Genomic DNA, 12,194 nt, shown 5'->3' with positions numbered 1-12,194 from the left:
TCCGGAAGTCCCCTCCTTACACTTTTGTGTCTACATTCCATAGAGGTAAAGAGCAAGCTCCTCACTTATCCAACTCAGACATCTGCACTCGCACCACTTACACGTCTAGAAGTCACTGTGAGTGCCTCTGAGGGCAAGCAGGCAGCGACTGCAAGAGCTGAGAAAAGCCAAGAATGAGTAGACCATGGAAGGGACATGTGCAGGTGTCTGTCTGCCAAGGAGAGTTATCATTTTGACTTGCTGGTCAAGCACCAAGGAAAGCCGACCGGGTGGACAGAGGCGTGAGAGAAGGCCAGTCCCTAGGCTTCTCCTGTCATTGTGTGAGTTACCTCAGCAGTGAGTTACCTTTCTGGGCTCTAGTTTCCTCATGGGCAAACTGCAGGAATATGGAAACACGATTGCTAAATCTCTCTCCTCATTCTAAAATGCTGGCAATGCTTGCTGTTCCATGGAAGAAACTTGAAAAAACATCATTCTAAGTGGAAGAAGCCAGACTTGAAGAGGCATGTATTACATGATTCATTTATATGAAATGTCCAGAACAGACAAATCTGTAGAAAAACAAGCACATGAGTGTGTGCCCAGAGTTGGGGAAAAAGGGGGCTTGCTGGTGATGGCTAAGGGGTATGTGGTTTCTTTTGGAGGTGATGGAAATGTTCTTTAATCAACTGTGGTGATGGCTGTACAGCTTTGTGAGTCTACAAAAAGCCACTGCATTATACACTTTCAGTGGGTGAATTGTGTGGCATGTATATTTTATCTAAAAAAAAACTGTTTTCAAGGGCTGTTATTTTAATTGACTTTCAAGGAGATGTGGCGGCATGGAAAGAGTGCTGAGAAGAAGGGGAGAACTGGCTGGTGGTCCAGTTTCCACACTAACTTTGTGACCTTATGCAAATTGTTTGCCTGCTTTGCACCTGCTCTGGCCATAGGCTTGTCAGCTTCTATTCTATAAAATTAGGATCTGATGACTCAAAGCTGAGATACATCAGAGAAGGAGAAAGTGTCCAAGGAAGATACACCTGCTCTAAGAAAAAGAAAAAAGAAAGGCAGTAAGAATAGCCAAGGTGGCACGTTAGCTATGCTACTGCTTATCTAGATATATTTCAGGTTTTATTTAATGGTGAAGACAATGAGTAAGTGCAATGAATGTCAGATACCTTTGCTGTGTTCACTCTCATACATATCTCCTCTCTCTGCTTTTGAAATCTAAATACTGAGAGCCAGAGGACATCGTGTATTATGCATGCTTTCAACAGAACCCTAAGAATGTGAATTGAAATTTGACATGACCTTAAATCTTCCACAAATCCACCTTTATTAAAATGCCTGGAGTATTGAGGGGGGTGACACAACATGGAGAATGGAGCTAGTTTCTTCCTTTATTCTGAGGGGGAGAAGAGGAATGTATCCACCCAAGGGATAAAACAAGAAAGCCCCTTCCAAACCGCACATAGTTTTAGGTATTTTCCGAGTACCCCCTCAGTATCAGACCAGAGTGGGCAACATCTGGTACCTTCAGGTGTATTCTCTGGGGGTGACTCAGTTACCCCACATGCCCTGGAGAAATGTACCATCATCATTGCTCCCCTGGCCAGCCTGAGAGGTTGCAGCTAGGGAGGGCCTAGCAGTGGCCCCTGCAAGGAAAAGCCAGTGAACCACTGAACCACTACAATTTTATTTATGGACATTGAAAATTTGAATTTCATAAAATTTTCATGTGTCATGAAATACTATTCTTAGAAAACCATTCTTCATGCACAGGTTGACTCAAATCAGGCAGTGGGCTGGATTTGGCCCATGAGACTTATTCTACCAAGCCCTGTTATAGATATATAGAAACTGTCAGTAAAGTGTTTTGCAGATAACTGAGAAAGTGAAATGTGAATTCTTGAGTAGTAATACCCTACCGATTTTGCAAAAGAATTTTCCACCATAACCTCATGGCAGTTTTGCATCCCACAGCCTCATGATCTACACATCAAAAATAGTCTACCAATTTCTTATTTCTGCCTCTAGCCTCGGTCATTCCCTACAAAACTCATAGATCCAACTGCCTACTTGAGCTCTCATGAACATGGCAGACTTTAGGTCAAAATGGACCCCTGACTCTTCCCTCCACTCCTAGCCTTCTCTGCCAGTCTTCTCCATGGCCATTCATAGCCCACCCATCCACCCACACCCTCCTCAGTATCACTCTGGATTCCTCCCTCTTCCTCGTCCTCACATCGAATTCATCAGCAAGCTTCCTGGGTCTCCAGGATGCAGCTCAGGTCTGCCCACGTGTATCCATCTCTGCCACCCCCTCCCCATCTCTTGCCTGGACTACTACAAGAAGCCCCCTGTTCACCCTCTCTCTTCTGCCTCACAGCAGTGAACTCATATTTTTAAAAGGAAATTCATATACATTTGTCCCCTCTTGTGGCCTTCAATGGCAATCCATGCTACAGAGAATGAAGCCAAAACTCTTTATTACAGCAAGCTTTCTCCATTAACTTTTCCAAACAAAACACTACTTCCTCCCTAGATCTGTATGAGTGGATATAGGAGTCCTCACACTATACTGACATTGAATTTTTAAAAAAATACTATGGAGTGAATTTCAAGATCCCCATTAATAAAATTCAGACTCAGAGAGGCTGTGTGACGAGCCTAAAGTCTCAGAGTCAGCCCAGACACAGAAGTCCATCCAGGTCTTCAGAGCCTGGCCTGGTCTCCATCCCACCGCTGCTCCACTGCAGCGACTCCCTCTTCATACCACAGCTGTGCTTGGGCTACCAGGACACAGACTTGGGTTATTTTGGGATGCCTACTAGCAAATGACTCAGGAGTCCTTTTTCCAGCAGGTCTGCTGTTGATTAGAACAGGCTAATAGAAACTCCTGTTTATTACCTTGTCCCAAACTGCCTTTGGTGTTTCCAGGACGGCTCCCTGTGGGCTGAGCTAATGGAATGTTTTTTTTTTCCTGCAGCTCCTGGGATTGTGTGAGAAAATCTCTGTTCCTCAGGGTTTGGGTTTTCCACAGTTCGCACTAAAATATCTTCTGAAGTTTAGGTCTTCATACCCCTTGCCTGAACTGTTGAACACACAGCTCTAAAACTAATAACATTTCAAAGACTTGAAAATGTTTAGTGGTTACACATTTTGAATTGTTTGTAGGGAACTGTAGCTATTTGACAAGATTTGACAATATTACACAAGGCATGACTAAAACTCCCATGCTACTGCATAGATAAATAGGCTCTTAGAGGACTAGTTTCAATAAAAAAAAATGAGTTATCTATATGTAGTTTCCTGATTCTCAGAACAGATGTGATACATTCGAACAAGTGAATTTTTGAACCCAAATCAGTATTTATAGTTTTCATATTGCCATGATTTTGAAAACAGATCATTGGAAAATAAGGTAAAGAATTAAGGACTTTTGTTCATTTTATTATTTATTTTCCAAATTGCCCTGGAAATAAATGATATAATAGAAAGGTCAAAAATATAATCCAAAAAAAAAAAGAAAAAGAAACTTGTTCAAGAAAAAAATCTCTTCAAGATAAATGGTGACATGTCAAGGCTAACCACTGTCCTAATGCAACAATAATCAAAGCCAGAAAAATAGCTAGAATCATATTTCTAAGGACATCAGAGGCTCATGAGCAGAAGGAAGATTAAATTAATAAAAATTTCTGAGAGGGAGGGATTTCCAAGGTGAGCAGTTGGCCCCCAGCTGTATTATTCCTTGAGGGCATCTGCTGATTCTGGACATAGGCTAAGGAAACAAAGGGACATGCAAGTCTCAAGTCGGAGAACAAGTCTACTTCAGTAAAAAGCCTCCCTCAAACATACAGCTGGTCTCCTCAGAGCATATACCAAATGTGGAAGTCACATTTGGGTAGGTTGGGCTAAGTGCAAAGCTCAGAATCTTCAAAGGGCAATGTGAGTCTTCCACAGTGTTTCAAGACTGGGGAGATGGAACCTAGCAGGCTCTCAATCCAAAGTCCAAGAGAGGCACGCTGAAAGAACAGTTAAGTCTTATTCAAACTGCAACCAGCCCCAGTGCAGTACAAACTCCCATAGGATTGACGTGATTAGCCCTTCACCTTCAAAGAGGAACGGGTGCTGGTGGAAGGTAGTGTCTGAATTTAGACTTGCTTTATATGCAATGTCTGGCATACAACAAAATTGTAAGATAAAGAGACAGAAATATGTGACCAATAAAAAAAAAAAAAGAAAAACCCAAAACAATTGATGTAGATCCACAGATAATCCTGATATTTGGATTTAGTAGATGAAGGTTAAGTGGTCCAAATTGAGAATTTCATCAGAGAATTTAAATCTATTAAAAAGAATCAAATGGACATACCAAATCTAGAAGAAAGCAATTTTTGAAATAACAACTCACAAGTCAATAAAACGGAGAGAAGAAAAGAGCAAGATGGTGGTGAGAATAAAGAGACATAGGGAAAGAAGGAAAAAAGGTCTAAAATACATATGTATGATTCGTGTCCCAGAAGCAGGAGAGAAAGAGAGAAACAGCTTTTGATCCAAAGCTGATAAAAGATATGAATCCAGAAAATCATGAAGCCCAGTGAATCCAAAGTAGGATAAATACAAAGAAGCCAACCTAGGCACATCATATTCAAACCGCGGGAAGCCAAAAACAGAAAAAAAATTTAATCAGTCAGTCAGAGTTAAAAACATTATCTTCAAAGAAGCAAGACTTTTCAAGAGAAACTATGGAAGCCAAGAGATTATGGAATGAGGGCATAAAGGCAAGTCAGAGACTGGGGAAAATATTTGTAATATACCCACACATGTGCACACATTTTTGACAAACAGCTTGTGCTCAGAAATGAGTAATACGTCATTTCACATGATCAATACGTTCCAAGAATCTTTGCATAAGCTGAAAATTGAACATAATAGTGAACATTACTAATTAATAAGTATTTTTATATGAACATACCTATCATACATTTTTATAAATAAGGCAAATATACATTCTAGTAATAATAAGCAAACAAAAAAAGAAATAATTTTTGAAAATTTTAATTTTTTCTCTTTCTTTGCTTTTAGTTTTTTTGATTGCCAATCATGTATATTTGAATTTGCCTGTGCTGAGTGTGTGTAAAACGAGCTCTTACTGTATCTGAAAAACTCCTACAAATCAAAAAGAAAAAGGCAGATTGCACAATAGAAAAATGGGCCAAAAACTTAAAGAAATCACATTACAATACAAAATATATACAAATGGCAAACACACACACACACACACACACACAACAAGAACAGATGAAAAGATGCCTATTATTAGCATTAGGGAAAAACAAATTAAAACCACTGTACTATAACACTACTTTGCCACCAGAAAGACTAAAATTAAATGGATGGACAATTCCAAGTGCTGGTGAGGATGTGACGTAATCCTTGATTATCCATTGCTGGGAGGAGTGTCTTGGAAGTGTAAAAACAGCCTGAGAAACTGATTGGCAGTATCGACTAAAGCTAAGCATATACTGAACCTATTACCCAGCAATTTCACTCCTGGGCAGATTCACATCAGGAATAAGAAAGTCTGCATTAGCATTATTCATAACAGCCCCACACTGGAAACTTCCTAAATGTACTTCTGTAGTGGAATGGATAAATAAACTGCCATGGATTCACACAAAGAGATGCCGCAGAGCATTCAAAAATAAAAATACATGCCACAACAATGGGTGAATGTCAAAATCCTAATGCTGAGCTTAAGAACCAAATGCAAAACCGACAGATGGTGAGAGAGGTTATAAAAGTAGTCACCTTTGTGGGAGAACCGAATGAAAGCAAGCAAGCTGGGATCTTGCAGAAGGTTGAAAAAATCCTATATCTTGACCTAGAACAGTGGTTCTAGATTTTTCTTTTGGTCCAGTCTTTTGACAAAGTCTGGAAACATTTTGGTTGTCACAAGTGGAAGAAGGATGCTAGTGGCATCTAGTGGGCAGAGACCAGGGATGCTGATAAACAACCCACAACACAAAGGACAGTTCCCCACAACAGAGAATTATTCAGACCAAAATCTCAATAGTGCGAGACCAAGAACCTGCTAGAGATGGCGGTTCCCAAGGAACAGGTTTATGTAAAGTTTACAGAGGTGTGAACACTTTTAGCTCTCATTCATGGAAACGAAGTCAAGCAATCATGAATCTCACAAAACTGCCTAAGAGCTCCTCACGGAAATCCAGGAAACATACGATGAAATTTTGCTTCAGTTTTATAGGTAGTCTGATTAAAAAGTGCTAATGGCCTGAGTTTGCGAGGGATTTCATTAAGTCCGGGAGGATTGAACTCTTCATGTATAATCCCCATTAAATGCAGAGTGGAACCTATACCCTACTATATAGCAGGAGATGTGTGAATTGCTATCCAGATAATCACTAGAAATGAATATTTGTGGAAACACAATAAAGGTATATGGTAAAGTACACAGTTCTGGGATTCTCTTGAAGCCATCAGAGAAAATACACATGCATTTCTTGACAGTTATCTAATCTTCATTCCAAGGATAATAACTTCTTGCTCCTAATTATCAACAAGGCTTTTATACAAACTAAGAAATCTACCAGTCCCTTAAATTTCATTATCATTCCACCCTGAGATGTGAAAATTATCTGCAAGGGTGGAATAAGGAGACACTTACATAATTCTTTCTACATCCTCTGCATAAATGGAACAGCAATATAAGTCTGTACTGATTTTAGCCATACAACCCTAGAAGGCTAGGCATGCTGGGTGCTACACCACAAACCACTGTTTAGTTAGCTTTGAGCGATGACAGGGTCACAGACAAAGTGAAACCAGAGCAGGGTGCCTCCTTTCCTCTACTGCTGGGCTGCTGAGCATGTTGTACAAGCCACGAAGTGAGGAGTGTTCAAACTATTCACATTAACTTTGCATGGTCTAAATTCAAATACTAATATGTACTTGAAAAGTACTTCACCATTTAAAGTAAAATTAATTAGTAACTAGAAATCGAGCACTCCCTAATTGGGAAGGTCAACTGGTTTTAATAACCGTGGCAATATAATTCCATTGAAATTTCACTGCTAGACAATGGAGCACATTACTCATATTTTGCAAATGATTCTCCAGGCAGACAGCTAGAATCAAATCAGTTAGATTAGAATCAAGGTAATTTATTCTACGAATTCATAATCATACATTATTACCTTGGCCTTGGTTCCACCAAACTTCACTGTGAATGTCCTCTAAGAAAGCCCATTCAATTGCACTTTGAGCTGACTCACATCAGGCTGTCTTGTCTAAACTCTTGAGCTAGCTGTTGAGGTAACATTAAGGGACCATCTTGAGGATGCTAGGTAGTCAGTGACTCACGCTTCTTGTATAAATGCTAAGCTCTGACTCAGAGTGAACCCTGTTCCTTGCTGACTGACACTGTGCTTATTTGAATATAAGCTCCCATTGTGACTCAGCTGGTGGCGCATTCAAAACCAATCCACAATGCTCCCAATTGGACAGTGATTCACATTATAATCACGTTGGGACTTAACACATGCGATTTCAAAACTCAGTTCTGCTGAACTGGCTTTGGAGTCTGCTGGAAAGTCATTCCCTGCTTGTTGCCCTGTATTTCTGTCTACAGAATGTGGTAGGCATCCAGGAGATGCAAAGCCAAGGGTAAGATATCCAGTTCATGCCCTTGAAAGAAGCATGCTTCTGTCTTCTAGAAGGCAGGCACAATTCTGAGAAGTGCCCTCCTTAGGCGACACGCCACTATAAGTAACTTTGCAAGGCCAGAAGCTCACTTGAAAGGCTCTGCCAGATGATTCCCTAACCATTCACGAGAGGGCTAAACCCTTAGGTCCCCCTCTGCATTGGTCATGGAAGGGGAAGGTCCTTAGACATGCAGAAACAAATCCAGAGACAGGCAGACAAGAAAGAATAGTAGGACTTTAGGAGTTGATATTTGAATACTCGGAATGAGACCAGTAACCAGGCTACTTCAATAAAATGAGAAGACTTCTTTCTCTCTCTCTTGCTAAAATCTCCTTCCATGTGACTCTGAAGGTCTTTTCTATACACCATCCAATAGGAAAGGCCTTCAAAGCCAGCAGGAAGGACATTTTAAGAATTTAAGAAAAACTCAGAAGTGATTTCTAATATAAAACTACTACAAGGGATTAACAGAATATGCAACAAAATGCATACTCCAGTGGAACTTTGAAATCTAACGCTGGCGGTGCCTTTAGCTTGACCTTACCTCTCACTTTAGGCAAGTTATGGTGGTCACGTCTTCCTGTGGAAGGGCCACCTCGAAGTTGCCCGACAGCAGCACCACTGCATGGTCTTTGCGTTATTAGAGATCACACGCACACCACACACACACACACACACACACACACACACATTTTCCTTATATAATACCTTCTGATATGCTGTTTATTTAAGGTGCATAGAGCTGTAATAAACAGGAGATCAGAGAACTGAATTCCAATCTTATTTCAGCCCCTAATTGTGGGAGATCTTTGTTTGGGGTCTTTATCTCTTTGGGTGTTTTCTCATCTGTAAAATGAAGGAGGATGAAGTCAGAAATATGGTTTTATCATTCCATATTTCCTGATATAAAGGGGTATTTTGGCTGAAATGTTTATAGTGATCTTAGAGAAGTTAATACTTCTAGCTCCTAAGACAAGTTCCCAGATTTTCTTAAATAAAATAAACTCAGTATGGCATTTCAGCAAAAACACTTCAATTGTTTGTATGTATCAAGTCCTAAGGTGCATTATCTATGCATACACATTTCACAAAGTGAAATCTTTGGGATTGAAATTTAGAGATAATTTCCTTAAATGTTGTTTGAAGCCTGCTTGTAAGTATTTCATAATTGTTTGAAATAAAGCGTCCAGATGATCTGTCTGCATTTAAATTTGGATCTTGATAGATTTACTGTTTTTTCAGTTTTGATCATGGACCTCTATCTCATCATGCAAACTGCTTATAGTATGTGCAAAGATGGATTTTTCTTCCTGATCTCTTTTATCTTTTGAAGTCTACTTGGTCAATTTAGCATCAATATAATAATAATAATGACAGTAATGATAGTGTTTGCCTGGTGTGGTGGTTTGAGTTATGTACCACAGTTTGGACATGTTTCTTAATCTTAATCCACAGGCCTGCGGATGTGAACTCATTGTAAACATCACCCTTGACGATGTTATTTTTAGTTAAGGTGAGGCCACCTGAAGCAGGGTGGGTCTTGATCTGGATTACCAGAGAAGAGCATAGGGAGAAGGAGGAAGTCAGCAGACCTGGAATGGAAAGGAGAGGACCTTGCCACATGACAGGAAAGCCAAGGAATCCCAAGGATTACTGCAAATCAGCTCTGGACTCATGCCCACCCTGGGAGAAAGCAAGCCTTCTGGCCTCCAAAACCATGAGACAATAAATTCCTGTTGTAGTCTTTGTGATAGCAGTCAGGCAAACTAGACCCCAGGTATGTGCCCCAAACAATTATAACAGCTCGACTACATTGATCTACTAAATGCTGGCTGCTGCCCTAGGCAGTAGGTACTTTCATGACTCCCATTTTACAGATGGTAAAGTTAAGGCACACAGAGATTAAGTAACTTGCCTAAGAGTCCAGGAATCCTAACCATCAGGCTGTCCTGGCTCTCAGGTTCTACTGGGACATCACACAAAAGAGGCCACTTAATGAACAGCAGGTGAACAGAATGAGGCCCAGTAGAAAATTAGGAGCAAAAAATATTTCAACAAAAAGTAAATTGCACATCTTTGTTGTGTCAAAGAACTTAAGGATAGAGTCATTTCACTACAAATGTCCTTGCTAAGTTTGGAGAGCAAGTCGGAACATTTCCTGAACTTAAACCCTTGTTTCAGTCAATTCCACAGTCCGGAACCATTAGAAATGAAGGAAGCCAAGTCACCTAGGGGCTGCATCCTGTGCCGCGGCCCGGATGGGGACCGGGGGGCACTGACCCAAGGAGGGTGGTTGGAGGTGGATGCAGAAGCTACCTGCTCCTCAGTGGGCAAAATAAGTCTTGCAGGCACCAAGGCAAAGCCTAGGATGATAACCAGTGAGCTCCAGCCACACAGGTTAGAGGGTGTGTGTGTCTGGTGGTGTTGGTGGTGGGGGTGTCGAGAGGGAACTGGCCTCGGCGATTCCGAAAGGAAAGGAGGCAAGAAGCGATTCCTCTTCTCCCTCGGGAAAGAAATCCTGCCTCCGCGTTCACTTTTCCACGCAGTCCACCGCCGAAAACGCGCTAGCATCCGCCGCTCTCCCTTGCTACCTGCTCGGTGCCGGGCGGGACGCTTCCCTGGGTGTTCCCCGACGCCGGCAAGTCCGGGCGGCTCGCGACCCACCTCGCATCCGGCGTGCAGCCTGTGCCACCGCTCCTCTCCTACCCGCACCTCCAGAAGCGGAGGGGTGAGCACACGGATCCCCCAGTGCACACCCCATTCCCAGTACACGGCTTCTGCCTCCGCCCCTTGCTCACCTACTTCGAGCGGCAACGCAAGGGACAGGCGCGCACAGACTTCCCCACAACGTCCACCCCCCTCCTTGACGCCTCACCTACCGCCCCTAGCCCACCACCACCGCAGAGGCAGGGGAAGGGGGAGGTGCGCAAACGGATTTTTGCCGTACGCCCACCCCTTCCCAGCGCGCCCCTCTCCCACCACCACTCCGCCTCCCAGTCCCCCGCAAGCTGGGGCGGGAGAGACCGGTAGCGTGCATCCAGCTCCCCCTCCCCCCAACGCCACCCCTCTCTCACGCCGCACCCCATCTCCCCCAGCCTCCAGGGTCCAGTGTCGCAGCCTGGCCACCCTGACTCTTTCCAGCTTCCCGAGCGCTGCTCCGAGGGTGTGGAAGAGCCAAGCTCCCCAGTCCTTACAAGCAAAGTCCCCGCGGCGCCGGCACCTTAACCGCTTCGGTGCGGGCAAAGAATCCGGGCCAGTTCTGTCCATTCGGTTTCCAAAGCATCCACAGAGGCTCACAGGAGTCCGATCCACAGAGACTCACAGGAGGAGAACGATCACGCAGCTGCTCCAGGGTCCAAGGGCGGGGCGCACACAATCTGGCCCCGCCGCCGTCTCGGACTTGAGCCCCTTAGTCCTGCACCCTCCGGGGTATACTTCTCCAGAAGGGGGGGAACTGGGATTCCGGGAGGCTTTTCCCCTGTGTCCCACCGCGTTCAAACTGCCCGCCTCCCGGCCCCCGCCCAGATCCTCGACCAGTGACAGCGCCGACATTTCCACCTGCCTAGACTTTCCGAAATAGACTCTTGATGCTTTTCGAGTTTAAAGGGTCAGGCTCCAGCGTCCCCCTCCCAGTCGCCGACCCGAGGCACAGAAGGTGAGTCTCGCGGAGCAAAACCCCCAAGCGGACTGGGTGGAAACTGGTCCTGATGGCTCTCCCCCGCCCCTTGCCACACCCTCAGTCCCCCTCCCCCCGCAAAAAATATAAACTCACTGACAAACGGAGCCAGGTTAGCACGCAGACGGGGCGATAGCCCCGCAACCCAGCACTAGTAGCGCGGCGGGACACGGAAGCAACTGGTAGCGTCGTGGAGCACAGGCCGGGGTACTCACAGCAAGTCCGACAAGGAAGGGGAATGGGGGTCGGGGGAAGCGAGGTACTCACGGTGCCACTGTTCGGCCCGCAAGCTCCGGCCGGGTCGCCTCCACTAGCGGCGCGCATGCGTCCCGCGTGCGCCTGATTTTTATTTTAATGCGCTCTCTACTCCGCAGGCCAGTCCTCTCCGGGCTCAACTCTCTCTTCCGCCTCCTCGTCGTCCTCCCGCTCGCCTCCCGGCGCTCCCTCTCGCTCCGCAGGCGCTGCCTCCTCCCGCCCTTCACTCCCCACCCCCACCCCGGGGCAATCCCAGGGCTCTCCCTCCGGCCGCGGCGCGCTCCGCGGAGACCCGGGCTGGGGAACAGGAGACACCCTCGAGGCCCCCTATCGGCCGCAGTCCCCCGCCTTAAGCCGGGGTTGGGAAGTAACCCAGAATGTCCACTCGAAACCCGGCGTCTGCTAAGCCCCCTCCGTCACTGCCACAGCCTGGCGCGCGGGGGCCGAGTGGGTGTGTGGGGATGCGCTCTGGGACCTGGTAAATGAAATGTGTACGTGTGTGTGTGTGTGTGTGTGTGTGTGTGTGTGTGTGTGTGTGTGTGTGTGTGTGTGT

General features: G+C 44.8%; 1 protein-coding gene across 1 annotated transcript in view; it reads right to left on the bottom strand.

The window, feature by feature from the left end:
• The window catches only part of RGS20 (regulator of G protein signaling 20), a 79,895-nt gene extending 68,102 nt beyond the window's left edge, over nt 1-11,793 (bottom strand). Inside the window, exon 1 of the mRNA XM_077163197.1 lies at nt 11,654-11,793. Coding sequence (XP_077019312.1) covers nt 11,654-11,710 — 57 coding nt within the window. The 5' untranslated portion in view covers nt 11,711-11,793. The remainder of the gene's footprint in view (nt 1-11,653) is intronic.
• Between the last annotated feature and the right edge of the window lie 401 nt (nt 11,794-12,194).

This window comes from Tamandua tetradactyla, chromosome 6 (genome assembly GCF_023851605.1).
Source record: "Tamandua tetradactyla isolate mTamTet1 chromosome 6, mTamTet1.pri, whole genome shotgun sequence".
NCBI classification, from domain to species: Eukaryota; Metazoa; Chordata; class Mammalia; order Pilosa; family Myrmecophagidae; genus Tamandua; species Tamandua tetradactyla.
This window is presented reverse-complemented; position numbering and strand designations above follow the sequence as displayed.